This window comes from Aquarana catesbeiana, linkage group LG08 (assembly GCF_042186555.1).
Source record: "Aquarana catesbeiana isolate 2022-GZ linkage group LG08, ASM4218655v1, whole genome shotgun sequence".
Taxonomy (NCBI): domain Eukaryota; kingdom Metazoa; phylum Chordata; class Amphibia; order Anura; family Ranidae; genus Aquarana; species Aquarana catesbeiana.
Genome location: NC_133331.1, coordinates 24,132,774 through 24,159,913, shown reverse-complemented (window position 1 = coordinate 24,159,913; position 27,140 = coordinate 24,132,774). Strand labels below are relative to the sequence as shown.

Sequence of the window (27,140 nt, the reverse complement as noted above, 5' to 3'; positions counted from 1 at the left end):
CACTAGCGAAACATTAGCTATACCTTTAAAGGAACGAGAGAATTGCTGATACCAGGTTTCTGTGTCCCAATCTATGTTCAAATCTTGTTCCCATGCTAAAGCATACAAGGGTTTATCTGAAGTCTCTGCCAAAGAGTTGTATATCAAAGATATGCCCCCCTCTGATCTCTGAGCTCTGAGCACCATTTTTCATAGGGTGTGACTCTCAGGATTTTTTAATAAATTTTGACTGGATATACAAGCGATGTCTTGATATACAAGTAGTGTCACATCTGAGGTAAAGCTGTCCACACAGACCATCCTCCTCACCGCTAATCAAAGTCGTCCCTTCTATTCTGCGCTCCATGAGTGCTTCAAGCCTCGCTTTCAGATTGCTCTACTGCAGGGTAGTCTTCTCGGTCACAATTGCAGACTGACAGCAGCGAGAGCGGGCGGTGTGGAGGACAGTCTTTGTGAACAACTTTACCCCGGATGCCTGCATACTTAGATGTGCCACTTATAATCATCAACCATGTTAGTTGCTAAATGTTGTACCTCCATTAAATGTGACCATATTGCTACACTTAGAGGTGCCTCTCTTCTTTTTTATACTCTGTAGCTCCTGCTGAATTTTGCTTCTAATCCCCTTGTGGAGTCTTCCATTTTTGGATGAACATTTTATGCTTACACAACCTATCACATTGCTATAATCTTTTTATACGGACTATAAACTGAAGGACTTATGAATAAATGGTTGTGGAATGAATCATTTGAGTTTCCATTATTTCTTATGGGGAAATTTACTTTGGTATACAAGTGCTTTGGATTACAAGCATGTTTCCGGAACAAATTATGCTCGTAATCCAAGGTTTTACTGTACAATTCAATACAAGAGGAATCAGAAGGCCCTGCTCCTTAGAGCTTACAATCTAAGAGGGAGGATCAAGAGCTAAAAAAAAGGTAATAATGGTGTAGGATGGGTTAATGGAGAAAATAAATGTACAGTTAGGTGTGGGCTGGATAGGCCTCTCTGAAGAGATGAGTTTTCAGGGCTTGTCTGAAAGTGGACAGAGTAGGAGACAGTTGGACAGATTGGGGTAGGGAGTTCAAGAGGATGGGAGAGGTTCTGGAAAAGTCATGGAGGCAAGCATGGGATGAGGTGACAAGGATCCTTATTTTTAATAAAGTGACAGTTACTTTCAACTAAGTCCATTGAGTTGGAAAATTCCATCACATGGCTAAAATAAAGATCATGATCCATGTGTGTTAAAGCTTTGTGAATTGAACTTTAAATCTGATGCAGTATTGTACATTTTTCAGCTAATTGAAAAGGATATTACGAAACAAAAAATGAACTGTACCTGCAGAAAATACATTTTCGTGCCAAGAATTCTTAATTTAAAAGTCACATTTAAACTGAAATGTAATTTCTTACTTAGCCTCGGTGCGCTATGCTTGATGGTAAACGTGAGAGTAAAAATTTTTAAAAGAACATGATATTCATGTTTATGTTTTTGCAGTATTTAATAATACTTTTTGCTTTTGTTTTACCCTTACAGGAGATATAATGGGCACAGCATTGCAGAACCTTGACCGTCTCCTGGCCATGCCATATGGGTGTGGGGAGCAGAACATGGTCCTCTTTGCTCCCAATATCTTCATTCTGCAGTATCTGGAAAAGACTCATCAGCTGACCAATGAGATAAAGAGCAAAGCCATCACATTTCTCGAAAGTGGTGAGACATTGTGAAATGACTTCTTTATTTTTCTGCGAGGATTGGTATAAGTTATATATTGCCATACTGGAATATGTTAAATGTTCGGTATTGAAAGAAATACACAGTGATTTTGCATGTATCATAAAATTTTCATTGTTGGATGTGATTGCGCCATCTTTAATATTATTATTAATATTATTATTATTATTATTATTATTATTATTATTATTATATAGCAACAATTTGCGCAGCACTATACAAAATAAAGGTAGACATTACAGCTACAATACAATTCAATACAAGAGAAATCAGAGGGCCCTGCTCGTTAGAGCTTACAATCTAAGAAGGAGGGTCAAATGATACAAAAGGTAATAACTGTGAGGGATGAGCTGACGGAGAAATTAAAAACTAGACATGTGCAATTCATTTAGTTTCAAATTCGTTTTTTAATGAATTTTGACAAATTCGTTCCGAATTTCCAATTTCCAATATCCGAATTTCCAATTTCTGAATTTTCAAATTTTCGAATTTCCGAATTTCCGAATTTTCAAAAATTCAGAAATTTGGAAATTGGAAATTTGAAAATCGAAATTTCAGAAATTGGAAATTCAGAAATTGGAAATTCGGAAGTTTGAAAATTCTGAAATTGGGAAATTCGGAAATTGGAAATTTTGGAAATTGGAAATTCAGAAATTGGAAATTAGGAAATTCCAAAATTAAAAAATTTGGAAATTTGAAAATCCAAAAATAATAATGAAAATCTGAACATTCTAAAAAATGAAAATCTGAAAATCTGAAATAATAACTAACTATTAAATTGTAGGTATTGGAATTTCCTTTCAAATTTGGCTGTAAGTGAACATATTTGAATGAATTATCTGAAATAACGAATGCCGTATCTAAACGAATGGAATGTAATGATCTAATAATAATAAATAACAATAATAATAATAAAACCTTTTCATTATTATTATTATTTATTAATAATTTGTTCCATTCCATTTGTTTAGATGCGGCATTCATTATTTTGGATAATTCGTAACTTCAGATAAATTTGTATTTGTTACGTTCACAAACAGCCAAATTTGAAAGGAAATGCCAATACCTATAATTTAATAGTTAGTTATTATTAGTTATTATTTCAAATTTTACTGATTTTCATTCTTTTTTTCAGATTTTCGAATTTCCGAATTTTTAATTCCGGAAATTTGGAAATTTGTAACTCAAAAATTCAGAAATGAGGAAATTTCGAAAATTCGTAATTTGAATAATTTGGAAATTTGGAAATACGGATAAATTTTAAAATTCAGAAATGAGGAAATTCAGAATTCAGAAATTCAAAATTCGGAAATTCGGAAGTTCGAAAATACGAATTTTTGGATTTCCGAATTTCGAATTTCCAAAAAAAGCAAAAAAAACAAATGAGACGAAAACAAACACATTTTTTGTCAGCGCACATGTCTAGTAAAAACACAATATATTAGTTTGGAGAAAGATAGGCTTCTTTTTTTTTTCCTAAAGTTACATATTTATTGTGTACTGTTCCAGACGTCGTCACATCTCTGGGTGTGATGACGTCAAGAACAGATCGCCGCACAAGACTGCTAGACCACAAGGGGGCAGGAGCCACAGGGACTGGTCTTGTGCTGGGAGGATTAGGTAATTATATCTCAGCTGTCCAATCCCCTAGACAAAAACAAGCAATTAACCCATGCAGTACAGGCACGGGCGCCACTACATGGGGGAAAAAAAACAATCCACATAAATTATACATTAATTTAGCATATTCTATGCATGTTGAAGCCTCCCTTATGTAGATATCTAAAAGCCCTGCTGCTTAAGTGACACTTTACATTATTCCCTTTTAGGTCCTACCCCAACTGCTACAATAAAAAGTATGTAGTCTAGATCAGCACTGACAATAAGTAGACCCTCCCTAAAGACAGAAAGTTATGATCTGTTATGATCTGCGAGGAGGGAGAGGGCTGTGCTAAGGAATTTACTTTTCTGTTGCAGTCATCTTTGCTAGTAAGTTCAAAGGCACTTTGTAAGTCAATAAACAATTGTAACCATCTGTAAAACCACATTTTTCTGAGCTTTTATTGACCAATAAGATTACATTGCATTTTTTTGCATGCAATGGAAAGGAAAACTAACTTTTGGCTGCTTGCTATCAGCAACACAAGCCCATGTTCTTTACAGCAATTCTAAAATTATTATGACACATTATAAAATAAATGTGGGAAATTTGTTGAAGTGTAACACTTCCAAATATGCAGTCCACTCACCAAATCTTTGTTTTAGGATTTTATTGCATGCTTTTATTTACAATAAATTTGCAAACATTACACTTAGGGTTACCCTCAAAGGGGTTTTCAGCATTCCTCAGCAAATGAAATTCTTCATACCAGTCTCCTGGCTTTCTCTCATCTTAGAGGCTTCAGGCTGTTGTCTGTCTCTCCTGCCCAAAATTCTCATTCTTTTCAACTCTCGTGCACACATTCACTTCTGTTGCAGCAACCTTCTACACTGGCCTACACCCTGACTTCTGGACAGAGACCTCTTCTCTTACCAACGGTGGAGCCCTGAACTACAGTCAACTTCCTCACAAAGATCCTGTACACTCCTGCACACTCAGTGTACTAAATTCCTGACCAAACCTAGACCCAGGATTGGACACTTCCTCCCTCCTAAGTCTATACAAAGCTTCAGGCAGGCAGGGTTAAATGGGAGATGTTCTCCCAGCGATCAGCCAGGGGAAGTGAGAGGAGAAGAGGAGGAGAGCCGGTCGGATCATCACACAGAGCAGGGATCGCCCGCTGTGACAGTTTTGATTTGATTTGCCTGGTGGCTGCAGCGGCGTAAGTCCCTGCCTCCTGGATTTGATGTACAAAACATTGGTCCAATTTCAGGATGTGTGACATCTATCATAGGAGCCGATCCAGAAGGTGAGACTTTGTGTGCCTGCAAGCGCTGGGCAATTCAAATCAAAGCTGTCACAGTGGGTGATTCCCGCTCTGTGTGATGATCCAGTCAGCTGTCCTCTTCCTCTCCTCTCTCTGATCCCCGTGCACTGATGAGGCTGCACTGAAGGGCACTGGTGAGGTTGCATTGATGGGCACTGATCAGGCTACATTGATGGGCACTGATGAGGCTGAATTGATGGGCATTGATGGGCACTGATCAGGCTACATTGATGGGCACTGATGAGGCTGCATTGATGGGCATTGATGGGCACTGGTGAGGCTGCAGTGATGGGCACTGATCAGGCTGCATTGATGGGCACTGAACAGATTGCATTGATTGGAACAGGGAGGCTGCATTGATGGGCACTAATCAGGCTGCATTAATGGGCACTGATCAGGCTGCATTGATGGGCACCGATCAGGCTGCATTGATGGGCACCGATCAGGCTGCATTGATGGGCACTGGTGAGGCTGTATTGAAGGACACTGGTGAGGCTGCATTGATGGGCACTGATCAGGCTGCATTGATGAACAAAGATGAGGCTGCACTGATGGGCACTGATGAAGCTGCGCTGAAGGGCACTGATGAGACTACATTGATGGGCACTGATCAGGCTGAATTGATGGGCATTGGTGAGGCTGCATTGATGGGCACTGGTGAGGGTACATTGATGGGTACTGATGAGGCTGCATTGATGAGCACTGATGAGGCTGCATGAATGGGCACTGGTGAGGCTGCATTGATGGGCACTGATAAGCTGCACTGATGATGCTGCACTGATGGGCACGGATAGGCTGCACTGATGGGCACTGATAGGCTGCATTGATGGGCATTGATGAGGCTGCATTGATTATGTTGTTAATATTTATTTTTGTAACGTAATTCTTCATAAAACATTTAACAGTGTAATTTCATGAGATAATTTATGAGGGTTTGTTTAGGGGCGGAATTAGGGGTGGGGCAGGGTAGCAAGTAACTCTTAAGGCCTGGCTAGTAGCTCAGGACTTGAAATTTTGAGCCCTGACTCATAACTTATTTGGAATCTATAAATACAATAAATCTACAGACCCTTGATATCTGAGCACGTATTACTTTTCTTATTGCTGGTTATGAAGATTAAATATTGCAGAAGTTTCTTGTAAAATGTTTAAAACATTTACAATTTGTATGTTTTGTTTAGGATATCAGCGACAGTTGACCTACAAGCGTGATGACGGCTCATACAGTGCCTTTGGAAAGAATGACCCTGAGGGTAACACATGGTGAGTGTCATGATTTACAATATTTTGACAGTCAATAAGTTCATAAAATTGATCCAGACCCTAACTGAGTGTTTAATTTGCATGAGAACTATGTATCATAAACAATTGACATTTTTTTTAACTGTCATCATTTTGGGCTCTTCAGTAAAAAATAGCATATTTCTTAAAGTCTACAAATAGTTCTCTCAATCTGCTCCCATGGTCTTGTTCTCAGGGTTCATATCTGCCTTATCAAAAGCAAAGCAGACATCTACAGTATGTCCCCTCCTATCCAGAGTTACCAACATGACTTAGCTTAAGGTGTTAGACATGTGCATTCATTTTCGTCCGAATGCATTTTCGTCCAAATTTCTGGTATTTTTGTTATCGTTTTAACAAACGATAACAAAAGTGCAAAATCCGAAAAACGAAACATCCAACATAAACAAATGCTTTATTTTCATTTTCGTTGCTACAACAGTTCGATACAGATAGGAGATTCGACATGATGATGACAATAACAGTCTGTGTACATCAAACCTGTGGTCGAATGTGCCTAACCTTAACTCTATTAGTCCAAGATTATTCTACATAGAGAGAAAAGATTCGACATAGAGAGAAAAGATTCAACGTAGGGGAGGAAAGATTCGACATAGGGGAGAAAAGATAAATAAAAATAATGATGATGATGAATGTTATTGGCTGATTGTAACCAAAGAGGAGGAGCAGTAAAATAGCTAGAACTAAGTACACACATACTTTGGCTTATGGTGTCTGTTGAAAGTTCTAAGAAGATTCGACGGAGCAGGTAAACTATAAGGCATCGTACAGTTTAGCTGCTCCGTCGAATCTTCTTTGAACATTCGACAGACACCATAAGCCTTCAATGACAAATTCGACCTTAATTTGGATTTTCGGACAAATGCAAATTTTAACGAAAAACTAAATAAATAAAAACAAATTTCGGGGGTAACTAAATAAATTTATTTTTTGGACGAAAACTAAATTCCGAAACAAAATATTTCAGTGTGCACATGTCTATAAGGTATAGAGGCTAGACCACATTTTTATACCAGTCTAAGGGTCCACCAGCTTGGGGCTGATGTTTCAAGATGTGCATTATGTAAGTTAGCTAACCTCTGTTAAAGGGGTTAGTTGGAAGCTCAACTCATTTACTATCAAATTTGAAGTGTAACTCTTGAGTTTCCACTTGTAAGAATATGTACAGTAAAACATAAGATACTCAATATTGTGTATCCTTTTTTCTTTCCATCATTGGGTTCACGTTTAGGTAAAAAGAGGAACACAAACAATACTTTGAAACATCAAAAAAATGGGTCTCATTCAGTGGGTTGTAGTGACCACCAAGCACTGTAGCCAGTTTCATTGCTGCTGCAGATGCTGCCTTTGCAGCTTAAGGGGGAAAAGTTGAGGAAGGGTGTGGTAGGAACATTATTATTATTATTATACAGGATTTATATAGCGCTAACAGTTTCCGCAGTGCTTTACAACATGAGGGCAGACAGCACACTTACCATACAAATCAATACAGGAGGGATCAGAGGGCCCTGCTTGTTAGAGCTTACAATCTAGAAGGGAGGGTCAAGTGGAAACAAAAAGGTAATAGCTGTGAGTGATGAGCTATTGGAAAAAATGAAAATACAGTTGTTAGGTGTGGGTAGGGTAGGCTTCTCTGAAGAGAAGGGTTTTCAGGGATCGTCTAAAAGCTAATAAAGTAGGAGATAAGCGGACGGATTGGGGTAGGGCATTCCATAGGATTGGAGAGGCTTTGGAAAAATCCTGGAGGCGAACATGGGAGGAGGTGACGAGGGAGCTAGAGAGCAGGAGGTAGAGCGGAAGCCAGTGGAGGGATTGACAGAGAGGAGTGGCAGACACAGAGCGATTGGTAAGGTGGATGAGTCTGGCAGTGGCATTCATGATGGATTGAAGAGGTGATAGACTATGTAGAGGTAAGCCAATGAGAAGGGAGTTGCAGTAGTCGAGGCGAGAGATGACCAACGAGTGAATTAGGAGCTTTGTTGTGTCATTGGTTAGAAAGGGGCGTATTTTGGAGATGTTGCAGAGGTTGAGACGGCAGGATTTGGACAGTGATTGAATGTGTTGCTTGAAGGAGAGTTCAGAGTCTAGGACTACACCTAGAACCTTAGCATGGGGGGATGGGCTTATAGTTGTGCCATTGATTTTGACAGAGAGATCAAGGGAAGGGGCATATGGGGGAGGAAAAATTATAAGTTCGGTTTTGGATAAATTGAGTTTGAGGAAGTGGTGTAACATCCAGACTGATATATCTGATAGTAAATTAGTGATACGTGAGGAGACAGAGGGAGTGAGCTGAGGGGTAGAGAAATAGATTTGGGTGTTGTCAGCGTAGAGGTGGTATTGGAAGCCATGGGAGGCTATCAGTTGACCCAGGGAGGTGATGTAGATTGAAAAAGGAGAGGTTCAAGAACAGAACCCTGGTGGACCCCAACAGAGAAAGGAAGAGTAGAGGAGGAGGTAGACTTGTAAGAAATGCTAAAGGTGCGATTGGATACGTAAGAAGAGAACCAGCGAAGTGTTATTTTCATTTTCGTTGCTACAACAGTTCGATACAGATAGGAGATTCGACATGATGATGACAATAACAGTCTGTGTACATCAAACCTGTGGTCGAATGTGCCTAACCTTAACTCTATTAGTCCAAGATTATTCTACATAGAGAGAAAAGATTTGACATAGAGAGAAAAGATTCAACGTAGGGGAGGAAAGATTCGACATAGGGGAGAAAAGATAAATAAAAATAATGATGATGATGAATGTTATTGGCTGATTGTAACCAAAGAGGAGGAGCAGTAAAATAGCTAGAACTAAGTACACACATACTTTGGCTTATGGTGTCTGTTGAAAGTTCTAAGAAGATTCGACGGAGCAGGTAAACTATAAGGCATCGTACAGTTTAGCTGCTCCGTCGAATCTTCTTTGAACATTCGACAGACACCATAAGCCTTCAATGACAAATTCGACCTTAATTTGGATTTTCGGACAAATGCAAATTTTAACGAAAAACTAAATAAATAAAAACAAATTTCGGGGGTAACTAAATAAATTTATTTTTTGGACGAAAACTAAATTCCGAAACAAAATATTTCAGTGTGCACATGTCTATAAGGTATAGAGGCTAGACCACATTTTTATACCAGTCTAAGGGTCCACCAGCTTGGGGCTGATGTTTCAAGATGTGCATTATGTAAGTTAGCTAACCTCTGTTAAAGGGGTTAGTTGGAAGCTCAACTCATTTACTATCAAATTTGAAGTGTAACTCTTGAGTTTCCACTTGTAAGAATATGTACAGTAAAACATAAGATACTCAATATTGTGTATCCTTTTTTCTTTCCATCATTGGGTTCACGTTTAGGTAAAAAGAGGAACACAAACAATACTTTGAAACATCAAAAAAATGGGTCTCATTCAGTGGGTTGTAGTGACCACCAAGCACTGTAGCCAGTTTCATTGCTGCTGCAGATGCTGCCTTTGCAGCTTAAGGGGGAAAAGTTGAGGAAGGGTGTGGTAGGAACATTATTATTATTATTATACAGGATTTATATAGCGCTAACAGTTTCCGCAGTGCTTTACAACATGAGGGCAGACAGCACACTTACCATACAAATCAATACAGGAGGGATCAGAGGGCTCTGCTTGTTAGAGCTTACAATCTAGAAGGGAGGGTCAAGTGGAAACAAAAAGGTAATAGCTGTGAGTGATGAGCTATTGGAAAAAATGAAAATACAGTTGTTAGGTGTGGGTAGGGTAGGCTTCTCTGAAGAGAAGGGTTTTCAGGGATCGTCTAAAAGCTAATAAAGTAGGAGATAAGCGGACGGATTGGGGTAGGGCATTCCATAGGATTGGAGAGGCTTTGGAAAAATCCTGGAGGCGAACATGGGAGGAGGTGACGAGGGAGCTAGAGAGCAGGAGGTAGAGCGGAAGCCAGTGGAGGGATTGACAGAGAGGAGTGGCAGACACAGAGCGATTGGTAAGGTGGATGAGTCTGGCAGTGGCATTCATGATGGATTGAAGAGGTGATAGACTATGTAGAGGTAAGCCAATGAGAAGGGAGTTGCAGTAGTCGAGGCGAGAGATGACCAACGAGTGAATTAGGAGCTTTGTTGTGTCATTGGTTAGAAAGGGGCGTATTTTGGAGATGTTGCAGAGGTTGAGACGGCAGGATTTGGACAGTGATTGAATGTGTTGCTTGAAGGAGAGTTCAGAGTCTAGGACTACACCTAGAACCTTAGCATGGGGGGATGGGCTTATAGTTGTGCCATTGATTTTGACAGAGAGATCAAGGGAAGGGGCATATGGGGGAGGAAAAATTATAAGTTCGGTTTTGGATAAATTGAGTTTGAGGAAGTGGTGTAACATCCAGACTGATATATCTGATAGTAAATTAGTGATACGTGAGGAGACAGAGGGAGTGAGCTGAGGGGTAGAGAAATAGATTTGGGTGTTGTCAGCGTAGAGGTGGTATTGGAAGCCATGGGAGGCTATCAGTTGACCCAGGGAGGTGATGTAGATTGAAAAAGGAGAGGTTCAAGAACAGAACCCTGGTGGACCCCAACAGAGAAAGGAAGAGTAGAGGAGGAGGTAGACTTGTAAGAAATGCTAAAGGTGCGATTGGATACGTAAGAAGAGAACCAGCGAAGTGTTCAGTCACGGACACCAAAGGCATGTCGTTTTTTGAGGAGGAGGGGGTGGTCAATCGTATCAAAGGCAGCAGAGAGGTCCAGGACTAGGAGTACAGAATAGTGTTGATTGGGCTTTGACCGTTATTAGATCGTTTGTTAGTTTTAGGAGAGCAGTTTCTGTGGAGTGTTGAGGACGAAATCCAGACTTAAGGGGATCAAGAAGGTTATTATCAGCGGGGTGGATGCTCAGTTGGTTGTAGACCAGACGTTCGAGGAGTTTGGATAACATGGTGTAATAGACTCACCCAGAACAGAGGCTTTTGGAGGGGACTGCTGGATAGCCTCTTGCCTACTGACCATGGGCCTCGGCTTTTAAAGGAACACTACTCGTTGTGAGATGTATGCTGGGGGGATCCTTGGAGTAATGTTACTTTGGATTCAAGTCCATGTCTCCCCAAGACACACAGACTCTGGGACTCTAGGCCCAGGGTCTCTGTGTAGGTCCTAGTTGCCCATTACCAATAAGGACTGCTCCACACAGTCAGATTCATAGCAGATGTTAATTTCATCAGCTCAATCACCTTGTGCTAATTAACTGACCTATTGTCTGCTAGCAAACTATTGCAGGGATGTGTTTACACTTGGGCTAATGTCTATTGTACTTTGTGAGCTTGATGCCGGACAGTCTGTTACTGGGGGTCTCCTGCTATTGTCTGTTTATTAAGCTGTTATGTGTTTTCTGCTAGGTATGTCTGTCCCATTGTTAATTGTTAATTGGGTCACCTATTGTTTGATTAATCACAACATTGTCTGGGTGGGCATTGAGTCACCTAGGCTGGTTAAATGACTAGTTAATTAGCTAATGTTAATTACGTTTCTGGTTACAGTTTGTATTGTTCGGGTAATATGATCAGGAGGGGATGTCCTCCTATGGGATATAAAAGTATGTGTTTGAGTTTCAAATAAACAGTTCCAGTTTTGCAGCCAAATTAGTCCCGCCTAGTTCTTGGTTGCAGTAGGCGGCTATAATATCTGATATCTATGTTCAGACTGGAGAAAGCGGTATGCTGACGGAAGCACTCAAGCAGAGTGTGGGAAGCAGCTCAACCATGTGTTTTTACTACCCTTCGACTGCATGTGTAAAGACTGCATGTCTGCTCACCCAACAAATTAAATTCAAAATACTAACAACTATACAAAACCATCCACAACTATGCCCCCAGCTACATCACTGGCCTAGTCTCAAAATACCAACCTAATCATTCTCTTCATTCCTCCCAAGACCTCCTGCTCTCTAGCTCCCTCATCACCTCCTCCCATGCTTGCCTCCAGGACTTTTCCAGAGCCTCTCCAATCCTATGGAACTCCTTACCCCAATCTGTCCGATTATCTCCTACTCTATTGGCTTTTAGACAATCCTTGAAAACCCTCCTCTTCAGAGATGCCTATCCTACCCACACCTAAAAACTTTATTTTCATTTTCTCCATCTGATCATCCCCCACAATTATTACCTTTTGTTTCACTTGACCCACCCTTCTAGACTGTAAGCTCTAACAAACAGGGCCCTCTGATCCCTCCTGTATTGAATTGTATTGTAACTGTACTGTTTGCCCCCATGTTGTAAAGCACTGTGCAAACTGTTGGCGCTATACAGACCCTGTATAATAAAAATTAAGAATAAAGAACCCTAAAGGCAATTCCAGAGGTATCATCTCAATATCAGGTTGTAAAGCCAATAACCACAGTGGCTGTCTAATCTCTTCCGTCAGTTCAATGCTTGTAACAGAAAAATAACTATGTTAAGTAGAAAGATGACAGCAATAAATCTTTTACAGCAGAGCTTCTGCTGATGGCTGCTGCAATACTGCCCCACATGTAGTCTACACTTGGCCATGGATGATCATTGGCTCTGGTTCTGCTGCCGATGCCGAGGCATCCTATGATCCTCAGTCACCAGTTTCTCAGTTTTACCTAAGTGTATTTTAGGAAGTATATTGTGATAATTGGCTTAGGTTTTAATAAAAGGCCTACTAAATGCATTTGTTGCTCTATCCTACAGGCTATCTGCATTTGTAGTGAAGTCCTTTAGCAAAGGGCGGCCCTACATATTTATAGATGAAAGTCATCTAAAACAATCTTTTACCTGGCTGCAGAATAATCGCAAAGAGACTGGCTGTTTCCGCAATGTAGGAAGACTACTGAATACTGCTATGCAGGTGATTTTATTATAATTCTTACAAAATTACAAATGCAAATTGTGATACAATATTTATCATAGACATGGCTATAATATAAATACATAGTACCCTCCATGTCCAGATACTTTAATGTCCAGATTTTGATGTTTTGTTGGCTTGAATCAGTTTTTTTTCTGAAATCATATTGTCATCATTTTCCAAATATTCTATCCTTATCAGCAGTTTTTGTGTAAGAAAATTTCTTTGTATAAGTTTAACAGTTTATTTATATGTCTGGGAAAAATGTTAATAAAACGCATGCAGCAAAACATTCACATTTCAAAACCAGTGAAAATGAAATATACTGTATATACCAAAGTGAATATTTAGCAAAATTCACAGTAGCGCAACAATAACACCTAATTAATTCAGTGTTCAATATAAAAATGTAATGATCGAATATATATAATATTCCATGTGCAAAGAAAATATAAAAAATATTTTTTTTTTTAAAAACCCACCCACATTTTCTGTTATAAAATGTTGCATATGAATATCCTTCTTCACATATGTTTGTCAAAATATAGTCTGCTACATTTCTTTGGTAACAATATCCCAAATCCATGTATATTATTTAGTCTGTGTGAAAGTTGGAGAGTCTACAAACTATGATATATGTATTTATAAATGCCCTAAAATGCCAGGACAGTACAAATACCCCCCAATTGATCCAGTTTTTGAAAGTAGACAGTTCAAGGTATTTAGTAAGAGGCACGACAAGTTTTTTGACATTGTAATTTTTTTTGTCACAACTTTTTGGAAAATTTAAAAATAATATTTGTATTTAGATACCAATATTTCTGATATCTAGGATGGTCACAGTGGCCAGATACCAAGCACTGCAATCAGTGCGCCAGTGTGCATGAGCTTGGCAATACACTGGTACGTCTTGGTGCCTCTGGCCAGCAGTAAAATTACTGTTGGCTGGTTACAGAAATAAAGCTCAGGAAACTATGAAAATGATGAAAATCTTTAACATGTCTTCACTCTTTATCTTGCTAAGGAAGCTTATTTGAAACAAAAACATATGTAACCAATATAGGTCCTAGCTTCTTGGTAGAAGGGATACAAAACCCTTGTTCATATTCAAGTCTTACAAAAATTCATGTCTACTAGATGTCCTCAAACATAATTAATCCAATCAACTAAAAAATTGATTTACAAGGATAAAAACGTGGTGCTGTGATTGAAATAAAGACAACTTCTTGGGAGTGGGTTCATTCTTAAATAAAAATAAAAAATATTTTTTCTTCTTTTCTTTTACTTAAACCTCTTCAGCAAAGTTTCAGTCTAATAAGATATAAAAATTGGTCTTCATTACAGGGAGGAGCGAAAGACGATGTCTCCCTTTCTGCGTATGTGACCATGGCTCTGATAGAGGCCGGTGTATCTCTGGAAGTAAGTGATCATCAACATTTAAAAATATTGTTACATTCCTGTATATGCTGTACCTAACCAAGAGAAAAAGTGATCTTTCAAAGTTACCTTCAAGTATAACACCTTTTTTCAACCAATTACCTAATAGTAGGTGTTGTTAGAATGTGTGTACAGTTGGCCACTGATGTTTCATTCCAGTTATTGTTAGACTGTAACACGTCACCCCTGAACATGAAGCAGCTTGAAGCAGCTCCCTTGCATGTTGTTCTATGTAATCAATCTGTACCTAAGCAGGAAATCAGGTATGACCTTTATTGGGGTAAGAGTAGAAAGGAATATACATGTTGACAAAAAAGGTGAATGTTAATCTTTTTACCTAATGGAAATTAGGGATGATCTCCAGGTTTGGGTCGAATATGAGTTCAATCCAAGCCGTTTACCATTTGCCAAATGGGGGAACTAAAAAAACAATTTTGGCCAGTTTGCCCACCTGCCAAACTGCTGCTGCTGAAGATGGAAGTCATTCCTTTAACAGTGGTATTCATACCGCCACTAAATGACAACTTCCCACTGATTGCTAGGGTGCTGGGTTGCACAGCTCCACTGGTTCACAAGAGACTGGAGGTTGCCTGTCAACAACAATATCGTCAAATTTAAACAACATGAACAAAATTCCCATATGATTGATATGACACCTCCTTCTGCATTGAGGGCTAATGAGCCAAAAGCAAATAGTCCCTTAATGATGGTCGATGATTTTCCTTAAGTAGTATTCAATCAGATCTATTTTTTTGGTTTTGTATAGAAAGGGGAATAGTTAGCACCTCTTTCAGGTTTTTATTAATCGCTGTGTCTCTGTTGATAAGCTGTCCCCTCTCTATGTGTCTATTTGACCTCCAGGATTGTGAGCTTAATTATCCCTTGCGCCTCACCGGATTGCCTTCTCCACACATTTTGAAGCAGAATTCAATACTCAATGATTGCCACCATTACAGTCACCACTGGTGGGCTGTATGGAAAATCCTTTTAGGGAGGGTAAACAAGAAGCTCAATTCACAACAATGACTTGGGTGTCAAAGACAGTAAGTTATAGGAAGATTTCCCATTTTGGCTGCAGTTCTACTTAAAATGTATTTAACCACTTCTTGACCGCCGGCTGTCATATGACGTCCTTGACTTTGTGCGGGTATATCTGAATGATGCCTGCAGCTACAGGCAGCATTCAGATAATGTCTTTTTCAGCTGGCGATTCCTTACACCATAAGAATGATCATAACGGCTGGTCAGCAGGTTGATCGTTCTTACGGGCGGTGAGAGGGGACGTTTCCACCCACCTGCCACCCTCCGGTGCTTCTATCGACTCACCGCTGCCATCGGTGAGTCAGAGAATGGATCTGCTGGCCCCGGATGTTTACCATAGAGATTTCTGGTGGACCAAATGGTCGCCGGAGTCTCTATGATCGTTCGGAGGCCGGCACGATGTTATGACGTCACGCCCGGCCTCTGCATTCAAACAAACGGTGCCACCTCTAGCTGTCCCAGCCTAGAGGTGAGATGTGGGGTCTTATTGACCCCATATCTCACTGTAAAGAGGACCGATCATGCCATATTCCTATTACAAGGGATGTTTACATAAAAGTGATCCAAATTATTATTATTTTTTTTAAAGTGTCAAACTAAAAAAATTAAAGTAAAATTAACAATAAAAAAGAACATTAAAGTGCCCCTGTCCCCGTGTGCTCACACACATAAGTAAACGCATACATAAGTCCTGCCCACATATGAAAATGGTGTTCAAACCACACATGTGAGGATTCGCCCCTAACGTTAGAGCGAGAAAAATAATTCAAGCCCTAAACCTCCTCTGTAACTCTAAACAGGTTAACAGTAAAAAAATTTATAGCGTCGCCTATGGGGATTTTTAAGTACCGAAGTTTGGCGCCATTCCACGAGTGTGTGCAATTTTTTTAGCAGAGACCCTAGAGAATACAATGGCGGTCATTGCAACTTTTTATCTCGCACAGTATTTGCGCAGCAATTTTTCAAATGCATTTTTTGGGGAAAAAACTGTTTCATTAATATAAAAAAAGCACTAAAGTTAGCCTAATTTTTTTGTATAATGTGAAAGATGATGTTATGTCCAGCAAATAGATACCTAACATGTCACGCTTTAAAATTGCGCACACTCGTGGAATGATGCCACACTTCGATACCTAAAGATCTACATAGACAAAGCTTTACATTTTTTTTACAGGTTACATGTTTAGATTTACAGAGGAGGTCTAGGGCTTTTATTATTATTATTATTATTGCTCTCGCTCTAACGTTTGCAGCGTATGTAACCTGTGTGTATCTGGCTCTGATACTAGCCAGTGCCTCACCAGCCACTGACCTCACCGCACGTCCCTGGTACTAAGATCACATCAGATTCATTATGCATCTTTATCTTCTTGATTATGCTTCCAAATTTTAAATTAGGAAATACTGAGATTTCATACTAGTTAATTTATTTCTAGGATCCTCTGGTCAGAGACGCAGTGTCCTGTCTGCGGAATGTTGCTGTGGATGTGAGCAATGTATACACTTTGGCTCTGCTGGCCTACACCTTTACACTGTGCAGAGAGACAGAACTCAGGGCAGCTGTATTGGACAAACTGGAAGAAAAAGCTATACGAGAAGGTGAGGAATAAATTTACTAAAATGATTCTAGGCAGAAGTCATTGTATAGTTTAACTGAAATTTTTTTTAAGATTGTTTTCAAAAATGTAATTTATTCAATTGCAATCCTTCTTTACACCTCTGTTCTGTTGGGGCTGAAACTAAGTGCCCCTGATTATTAAAAGGGGGAAAGAATCAGATACAAAGATAATTACCCTGTAAGTGGAAAACCTAATAAAAGTGGGATTTAGGCCAATTATATATTATTTATGTTTATACTTTTTAACAACTTCAGACCTGGAAGGATTTACACCCTTCTTGACCAGGCCCTTTTTGTGATATGGCACTGCGTCGCTTTAACTGACAATTGCCTAGTCATGCAACGCTGTACCCAAACAAAATTGATGTCCTTTTTTTTCCCACAAATAGAGATTTCTTTTGGTGGTATTTGATCACCACTGCGGTTTTTATTTTTTGCAATATAAAAAAAGAGCGACAGTTTTGAAAAAAAAGCAATATTTTTTACTTTTTGCTATAATAAATATCCCCCCAAAAATATATAAAAAAAAAACATTTTTCCTCAGTTTAGGCCAATATGTATACATATTTTTGGTTAAAAAAATCGCAATAAGCGTATATTGATTGGTTTGCGCAAAAGTTATCGCATCTACAAAATAGGGGATAGATTTATGGCATTTTTATTATTAATTTTTTTTTTTATTAGTAATGGCAGCGATCTGCAATTTTTATCGTGACTGTAACATTGTGGCAGACAGATCAGACACTTTTGACACTATTTTGGGACCATTGGCATTTATACAGCGATCAGTGCTATAAAAATGCAATGATTACTGTGTAGATGTCACTGGCCGGGAAGGAGTTAAACACTAGGGGGCGATCAAGGCGCTATGTGTGTTCTAACTGTAGGGAGATGGGCTCACTACAACATGACAAAAATCACTGCTCCTGATCACTGGGAGTAGTAGATATCTGTCATGTTGTTAGGCAGAACAGGGAAATGCCTTGTTTGCATAGGCATCTCCCCATTCTGCCTCTCCGTGCCACGATTGTGGGACACCGGTGGACATTGAGTCCACGGCGCCCGCTAGCCGCAGATGACGCAGTGACTTACAGGTATGGTGTTCTGCGCACTCGTGCCACTTTGCCGACGTATATCGGTGTGAGCCGGTTGGCAAGTGGTTAAAATTTATATTTTATCAAGTATTAAATAAGTCACTGCGCTAAACAATAAAAATAATAAAAATAGTAAAAACAGTGTCTATATATATATATATATATATATATATATATATATATATATATATATAACATCTCATATTAGTCTCCAAACACAAAAAACAATGTAAGTGAACAGTCTCTTGAAGTGAATACACAATGTAAATGAACAAATATTTTGTGGAATTTTCACCCAGGTGCACCTCCACCTTGAATCATGTGAAATCCTTGCTTACCAGAGATCTAGACTCCAAATTCTAAAAGTTTAGACAAGCATGAATGATACACATAAGATCTATTTGGTTCCCTCTGTTTAGGCTGAATAGTGTTATGGCTGACAATGAAAATCACTCCAACTCACAAACCATAGGGAAAAAAAATGGTCCACATAGTGTAAAACTGTATGATATTATATTAAAAGAAGATGATACTAAGAACTCACACAACTCCAGAAAAAATCCAGCATGTAAATATAAATGGTACGGCATGCCCCTGAGGACGTCAACTCTGACAAAATGGGCAGGGCGGAGTCCATGTTTGTGATGCTACTACGCAAGTCGAGACTGTCTACATGTGGACTAGTTTCTGGGAACTATTGATTTTTTTAGATGCTGGATTTTATATGGAGGTACACTATATGGTTAAAAGTATGTGGACATCCCTCCAAATTATTGGAGTTTAGGCAATTCCAGTAATGATTACTGTCAAAGCTAAAACATACAGTAGAAAAAAAATGTTTTAGACAACTGTCACCCTGCCCTGAACTAGCCCTTCTTAATATAAGTATTGATAACTACCCAAAGGACTACAGACAGGTTGTAACGCACATACTTCTAGCAGCCAGGTCTCTGATTCTAAGGCAGTGGAAGTCAACATTAGCCCCCCAACCTATCAGAAGTAACCGATATTGTTCATATGAATCAAACTAATGAAAAACTTCTAGCTTTCAATTGACTATCATATAATACATTTCAAGAAGCATGGCGCATTTGGCAAAACACTTAAATATGTTTTTGAGATTGCACTTTATAATTGTAACACATCTGTGTACTGTACCTTCTGTAACCACTTTACTTCTGTTGATCGGCAACTGTTGACCCTGTACAAGCGTTTTATACAAATTTTTTGTACTAATTTCTTGTTAAACTCGTTAAAAAAAATTGCTAAACTTAATGATTTAAAAAAAAAAGATATTTTAGATAACTGTGCACTTTGAAACTTTTGGCAACGGTTTGTGGAAGGCTCTTTTCTGTTCTAACATGGCTGTACCCCAGTATAGAAAACCATGTGCTTGAAGATATGGCTTAATGACTTTAGTGGGGGAACTTAAGTGATCTGCACAGAGCCCTGACCTAAGCCATTTTGAACACTTTTGGGAGGGATTGCAACACTGATAGAATGCCAGGTTTTCTTGTCCAGCATGAGTATTTGACATCAGCGATGCTCTTTTGGCTGAATAGGAACAAATTCCCACAGGCACTCTCCATGTTCTGCCCACGATTCTCAAAGGATTTCCCCTATCGTACATTTTAGTCTCTTACACTTCAAAATATCATGGAAGGACTTCAAAGAAGAGTGAATGTTATTATAGCCACAAAGAGGCTGCCCACCTCTTATTAATACTCATGGTTTTGTTATGGGATGTACAATAAACTCATGGTCAGGTGTCACCAAAATTTTGGCCATATAGTATTTGACAAAGGATTAGCAATGAATTGTGGTTTGAGAGAGAACTGATGTCTATTTTCAGACCTTCTCGCTCTAAAGCTTTGGACTGAGCTATATTAGGGTTGGGGGAGAAGGAGATGGAGAATTGCCTCATTAATTAGGTATATTTGTTAAACCCAACTCTAACTTTGATGTGTCACAATTTTCTTTAAATGCCAGTTGCAATGTTACCTTTTGTCCTGGCTGATGCCAATCCAAATTCTACAGAGATCCTGCACAACCTATAGAAAGGTGCTATGTTCAGTTTCTGGAGAAAGACAAGATCATAGTGTAATTATGTGGTGTCATCATATTTACAGATGGACAGCTCCACTGGGCGCGGGATACTGCTCCTCCCATTCAAGATTCATACTGGTACAGAGCCCCATCTGCTGAGGTGGAAATGAATGCCTATGTCCTCCTGGCTCTACTCTCTGAACCTAAACCTGACCTGGGCAAAGCTACAGAGATTGTGAACTGGCTGAGCAAACAGCAGAACCTCTATGGAGGCTTCTCATCTACACAGGTGACTGATAACATTTCAGTGCATTACGTATCCCATTGCCACTTAAGATCAAGTCCACCAAAACATAACAACACCATTACAGCTGAATGGTATTGCGGTAGGTTAAATCACTGACATACTAGTTAAATGTTTCAGTGACTGCAAGAAAATAAATGTCAATAACCCAGATGCCCAGTCTGTACAACTCCAGCAAAGCCATAGTCAGAGACAGATTTGAAATGTGCACCTGCTTAGCCAAAACAGACATCAGCAGATCACATATACAGTATCTCACAAAAGTGAGCACACCCCTCACTTTTTTGTAAATATTTTTTTATATCTTTTCATGTGACAACGCTGAAGAAATGACACTTTGCTATAATGTAAAGTAGTGAGTGTACAACTTGTATAACAGTGTAAATTTGCTGTCCCCTCAAAATAACTCAACACACAGCCATTAATGTCTAAACTGCTGGCAACAAAAGTGAGTACAACCCTAAGTGAAAATGTCCAAATTGGGCCCAATTAGCCATTTTCCCTCTCCGGTGTCATGTGACTTGTTAGTGTTACAAGGTATCAGGTGTGAATGGGGAGCAGGTGTGTTAAATTTTGTGTTATTGCTCTCACTCTCTCATACTGGTCACTGGAAGTTCAATATGGCACCTCATGGCAAAGATCTCTGAGGATCTGAAAAAAAAAGAATTCTTGCTCTACATAAAGATGGCATAGGCTATAAGAAGATTGCTAAGGCCCTGAAACTGAGCTGCAGCATGGTGGCCATGACCATACAGCGGTTTAACAGGACAGGTTCCACTCAGAACAGGCCTCGCCATGGTCAACCAAAGAAGTTGAGTGCATGTGCTCAGCGTCAAATCCGGAGGTTGTCTTTGGTAAATAGACGTATGAGTGCTGCCAGCATTGCTGCAGAGGTTGATGGGGTGGCGGGTCAGCCTGTTGATGCTCAGACCATACGCCGCACACTGCATCAAATTGATCTGCATTGTTGTCATCCCAGAAGGAAGCCTCTTCTAAAAATGATGCACAAGAAAGCCGTAAACAGTTTGCTGAAGACAAGCAGACTAAGGACATGGATTACTGGAACCATGTCCTGTGGTCTGATGAGACCAAGATAAACTTATTTGGTTCAGATGGTGTCAAGCGTGTGTGGCGGCAACCAAGTGAGGAGTACAAAGACAAGTGTGTCTTGCCTACAGTTAAGCATGGTGGTGGGAGTGTTATGGTCTGGGGCTACATGAGTGCTGCCGGCACTGGGGAGCTACAGTTCATTGAGGGAATGGCAACATGTACTGTGACATACTGAAGCAGAACATGATCCCCTCCCTTTGGAGAGTGGGCTGTAGGGCAGTATTCCAACATGATAACGACCCCAAACACACTTTAAAGATAACAACTGCCTTGCTAAAGAAACTGAGGGTAAAGGTGATGGACTGGTCAAGCATGTCTCCAGACCTAAACCCTATTGAGCATCTGTGGGGCATCCTCAAATGGAAGGTGGAAGAGCGCAAGGTCTCTAACATCCACTGGCTCAGTGATGTCGTCATCGCGAGGAGGGGAAGAGGACTCCAGTGGCAACCTGTGATGCTTGATGCTTTGGTGAACTCCATGCCCAAGAGGGTTAAAGTGCTTGTAAACCCTTGTTTTTTTTAACTTTAAATAACAAACATATCATACTTACCTCCACTGTGCAGTTCGTTTTGCACAGTGTGACCCCGATCACCATCTTTTGGGGTCCCCCGGTGGCGCTTGCGGCTCCTCCTGACATCAATAAACCTCTTGGGAGAAGTGCTCTCCCTGGGGGTTACATTGCGGGTGTGCTCCCGAGTCCAGCATTTGCATGCATAGACACAGGGGGCTGGTCAGTGTCAGAAGTTTTTATACCTTAATGCATAGGATGTATTAAGGTGAAAAAACACGAGGGTTTACAGCCCCTTTGAGGCAGTGCTGGAAAATAATAGTGGCCACACAAAATATTGACACTTTCGTCCCAATTTGACATGTTCACTTTTGTTGCCAGCCGTTTAGACACTAATGGCTGTGTGTTGAGTTATTTTGAGGGGACAGCAAATTTACACTGTTATACAAGCTGTACACTCACTACTTTACATTGTAGCAAAGTGTCATTTCTTCAGTGTTGTCACATGAAAAGATATAATAAAATATTTACAAAAATGTGAGGGGTGTACTCAATTTTGTGAGATACTGTATACCTACCTTCCTTTTATGTTTGAAAGGAGTGAAAAGAAAGCCTCACATGAGCTACAAGTCATGGTGTCTTAACTCCCACAGTGCTATTGGCTCCACTGTGACAGCACTGATAGGCCCAGTGCTTTCCCGTGGGTGAGTCACATACTCCTCCATACCCTGAGGTACAAAGTACATCCTTCTGCTTCTTGCATTAAAAAGAGCATTAAGAGAGCAAAGGACAGATTAATATCCATGGAAACCCCTTGCATCAGAACAGCATACTAAAGCTTGTACTACGGTATGCACCAAAAACCTAAGATACAAATGTAAACTGAAATAGGTAAAACTTAAAATTCCTAACATCCTAAAAAAATTCTGGTGGGGATTTGTATCCATATAAACACATCTACAAGTGTGAAAATGGATCTTTCATAGGAATATATAAAAAAACCCAGCAGTGGTCTGGAAACACCACTGTTTGGCATAAAGCTGAGTGTACAATAACAAAACCTGGGAAAATGGAGATGAAATTTCATTGTGATTAGTGGGGGAGTTTTTGTACTGTATGATCATTATTATATTTTTTGTTGGTTTTCTTAGATCTTAAAGAAAATCTGTTACTTTGTCCATTTATAATACTAATGCCCCATACACACGGTTGGATTTTCCGACGGAAAATGTGTGATCGGAGTGTGTTGTCGGAAAATCTGACCGTGTGTGGGCTCCATCACACATTTTCCATCGGAATTTCGGACACACAAAGTTTGAGAGCTTGCTATAAAATTTTCTGACAACAAAATCCATTGTCGGAAATTCCAATTGTGTGTGCACAAATCCGATGCACAAAGTGCCACGCATGCTCAGAAAAAAAATTAAGAGACGAAAGCTATTGGCTAGTGCCCTGTTTATAGTCCCGACGTACATGTTTTATGTCACTGTGTTCAGAACGATCGGATTTTCTGACAACTTTGTGTGACCGTGTGTATGCAAAACAAGTTTAAGCCAACATCCGTCGGAGAAAATGTATGGATTTTGTTGTCGGAACGTCCGATCAATGTCCGATCGTGTGTACAGGGCATTATACTCTCTCTCTATGCTCCCCCCTGTTTTTTTTCATCTGTTGGAGCCCTAAGTCTAATCTCTGTGTAAACTATATGCAGGTCAATGTCAAAGCTTACACAGGGTTAATGACCATTTCTCCTACCCCACGTTACAGTGTTTTAGGTTGACGATCTAATGCTCCCTCATACCTAAATATTAACCTGGTATTTCTATGGGCCCCGTCAGATGAACAAAATGGTAGGGGATCACTACGAAGATGAGTATCAGTGGGCGGGTAGGATTTCAAGTGAACCCTTAACTTTGCCCTAAATGGCCAAAGTGAAACATTTTTTTAAAGACCAAATGTTTAAAAAGGCTGACCTTTATTTAGAAACAATATGTTAGTTGCAGGAACTGAGCACAATCCAAAATCTGCTACCTTCACAAACATAATTTTCTTAATCTATGTAGGACACAGTTGTGGCTCTCCAAGCTCTAGCCAAGTATTCAGAGCTCACATTTAGTGATAAGGGCGATGTGACTATGACTGTCAGTTCCAGTTCAGGATTTCTGGAGAAGTTCCAGGTAGACAAAAACAACCGCCTCCTCCTTCAGAAAGCATCACTACCGGCTGTTAAAGGAGATTACACGTTGTCTGCCACAGGGAACGGCTGTGTTTTCGCACAGGTAAGAGGAAACCAACACTCTGCCTTCTTTTTTCTTGTGTATAGTCATTCTCAAACTCGATTTTCTCTGCTCACCACACAGGCAGTCCTGAGATACAATGTCCCTCCACCCAAAAGGGACACCAGCTTTTTATTAAAGGTGACAACACATTCAAACAGAGAGTGTCTCGGGGATCCAGTGACAAATTTTGAGATTCACATTGATGCTTCGTGAGTTTTATTAGTGTTTTCAATTATTCATGGGGGGGGGGGGGTTCAGTTAAAACTTGGAGGGTATAATGTGACCATAATTTGTTGATGAATGGTACAATAAATAAAACATTCTTAAAATGTCTAACTCTTACTCACTCAATTGAAGATGTATTTGTGTCTGTGTTTCTGTTGGAAAGATTTTGTCTCACTTCTTGTACAGAGGGGATCTCAGAGACTTTTTGGTGAGATCCCTGAACCTGAGCACGCACCCCCCCAATACCCTGGGGGGTTGAGGGCACTATTAAAAGGAAGCCAGTGTGTACAGATCAACCTAGTATGGTTCCTCTCCAGGTTATTACACACAAAAATGATTGCTGATAGCTAACTCAATGTGTGGCACTTGCTTACGGATGGGTGTTGCTGCTGTTGGAAACTACTTACCTGAAAATTATTCTAAAGTATTAGGGGCATGACAGGGTATTTCATTCTAGCCCTGCATTTTATCTATTTATGTTTTACTTTCACAGTTACACTGGAACCAGGGAAAGAACGAATATGGTTGTTATAGAGGTGAAGATGCTGTCTGGAATCATTCCGATCAAGAGTACAGTGAGGAAGGTAAGGCTGGCTGCTGATAAAATATTCTATTAGCATACATTAAAGTGGTTGTAAACCCTCACATATACCCAATGAAGTGAACAGCCTCAGGTGATACACAGAGATTAAACAAACCCTCCCACATTTGTTTTACTTATTTATCTGCAGTCTTCCCCTGTCAGAAGCACAGAGGAGAGGGCAGAGAGACTGCAGTTACAGTGTGAGAGCTGATTGGAGGAAAGGCATACCCCCCCACCCACTCCACACAGTAGAGCTGTGTTGTGAATAGACAAGCCCCCTCCCGACACACAAATTTATCTCATGTGTCAAGAAAACTTCTCATGCTGATAGCAGAGGAACGAAGCACCAGAGAGAAACAACATTTAGAGCTTTGGAGAGAGACAAGTAAACACTACAGATATACAGTATGTGCTTTGCACAGATTCCATGACTCAAATTTACAACCACTTTAGGAAAAAAGTTTACGGCCATTGTACAAGAGCAAATTATAATAATGTGGGGAACGGTGGTGGCTCATTGGTTAGCATCACTGAATTACTACACCTGTTCTAGGAGTCATTTCTTATCTGAGAATCTGTCTACATGGAGTCTGTATGTGTCACGTACCTTGTGGACGAGCCCTACTTGCAGGGGATGGCCTCTCTTGCGGCTCCGACTCGAGGGCCCTGGTAGGATATACAGGAAGCACAAGAGTCAGGAGTGGCACGAGTGCCTGGCAGGATCAACAGCAGGAAGTGGGTCTGGAATTCAGGAAGCGCTGTGCAGTAGAACTTCAGATTGAGCTGGAGGGTAGACTTGAAACTGAAAGGAGCTGGATCAGTAGACTGGTGCAGCAGACTGGAACCGGATGGCAGACCGGAACACAGGATAGCAGACTGGAACACTGGTAAAGCAGACTGGAACCACACAGCAGACTGGAACCGGATAGCAGACTGGAACACAGGATAGCAGACTGGAACACTGGTGCAGCAGACTGGAACCACACAGCAGACTGGAACCGGATAGCAGACTGGAACACAGGATAGCAGACTGGAACATAGGATAGCAGACTGGAACACAGGATAGCAGACTGGAACACAGGATAGCAGACTGGAACACAGGATAGCAGACTGGAACACTGGTGCAGCAGACTGGAACTGGATAGCAGACTGGAACACAGGATAGCAAACTGGAACACAAGATAGCAGACTGGAACACAGAATAGCAGACTGGAACACAGGATAGCAGACTGGAACACTGGTGCAGCAGACTGGAACTGGATAGCAGACTGGAACTGAAGTCAGTATACTGGGCTGGAGAGTCAGACAAGCCAGATCGATAACCAAGCGGACTGTGGATAAGCCAGAGGGTCAGGCAGAAGAGTGGACAGACAAGCTGGGGTCGGATGCAGGCAGAAGACAGGGATGGTCGCAGACAAGCCGGGATCAGATGCAGGCAGATAACTAGGATAATCAGGGACAAGCTGGGTCATTAGTACAAAACAGGTTCTCAGGGAACAACACACGTAACGCTGTAGAGAAGACGGCAAGATCCCTGTGTGACAGCTGAGTTTAAATAGCCCGCCTGGTGTGCGCGTGCGCGCACACACACGTGTGCGCCCGTGCATGCGCACAGGCGCACGCGATCATGCAACTGCACGCACAGGGCGCCCGTTACTGGCAGGATCTTCCTGACAGTATGGCCTGTCCAGGGATTTGTGTATTTTGTGTATGGTCATTTTTTTTTAACAGTTAAGGAAACTGGGCATAAGGTGTACACCTAAAAACTTAATTTCAGCTGCCAATGAGGTGGTTTCTTGTGCTCTCTCCCTACTGCAACCATTCTTTCAACAGTGTCAGCAAGACATTTTTTAAAAAAAATCAATCTTTATTTAACAATTTTTTCTTTTACAATGTACAAAATTTCCATATACATAAATATAAAAAATAATCACTCTATATAGAAAAAAAAACAAAAACAACAACCCTGCCCCCAAAGACACAAATAAAATTATCAAACATAAAAACAATCATTTTATATGAGCTGAATTCCAGGTGCCAATCCCAAGGATTCAATCCATAACTTCCAAATCTTTTCAAATCTAGCTACAC

The 27,140-nt window shown here is 40.3% G+C and overlaps 1 protein-coding gene across 1 annotated transcript in view; it reads left to right on the top strand.

Moving 5' to 3' along the window:
- Positions 1–27,140, top strand: part of LOC141105640 (alpha-2-macroglobulin-like) — a 182,647-nt gene that overhangs the window by 135,575 nt on the left and 19,932 nt on the right. The window contains exons 24-32 of the mRNA XM_073595611.1: positions 1,539–1,715; positions 5,845–5,926; positions 12,648–12,804; positions 14,149–14,223; positions 16,719–16,881; positions 20,124–20,329; positions 24,026–24,241; positions 24,323–24,450; positions 24,960–25,050. Coding sequence (XP_073451712.1) covers positions 1,539–1,715; positions 5,845–5,926; positions 12,648–12,804; positions 14,149–14,223; positions 16,719–16,881; positions 20,124–20,329; positions 24,026–24,241; positions 24,323–24,450; positions 24,960–25,050 — 1,295 coding nt within the window. The remainder of the gene's footprint in view (positions 1–1,538; positions 1,716–5,844; positions 5,927–12,647; positions 12,805–14,148; positions 14,224–16,718; positions 16,882–20,123; positions 20,330–24,025; positions 24,242–24,322; positions 24,451–24,959; positions 25,051–27,140) is intronic.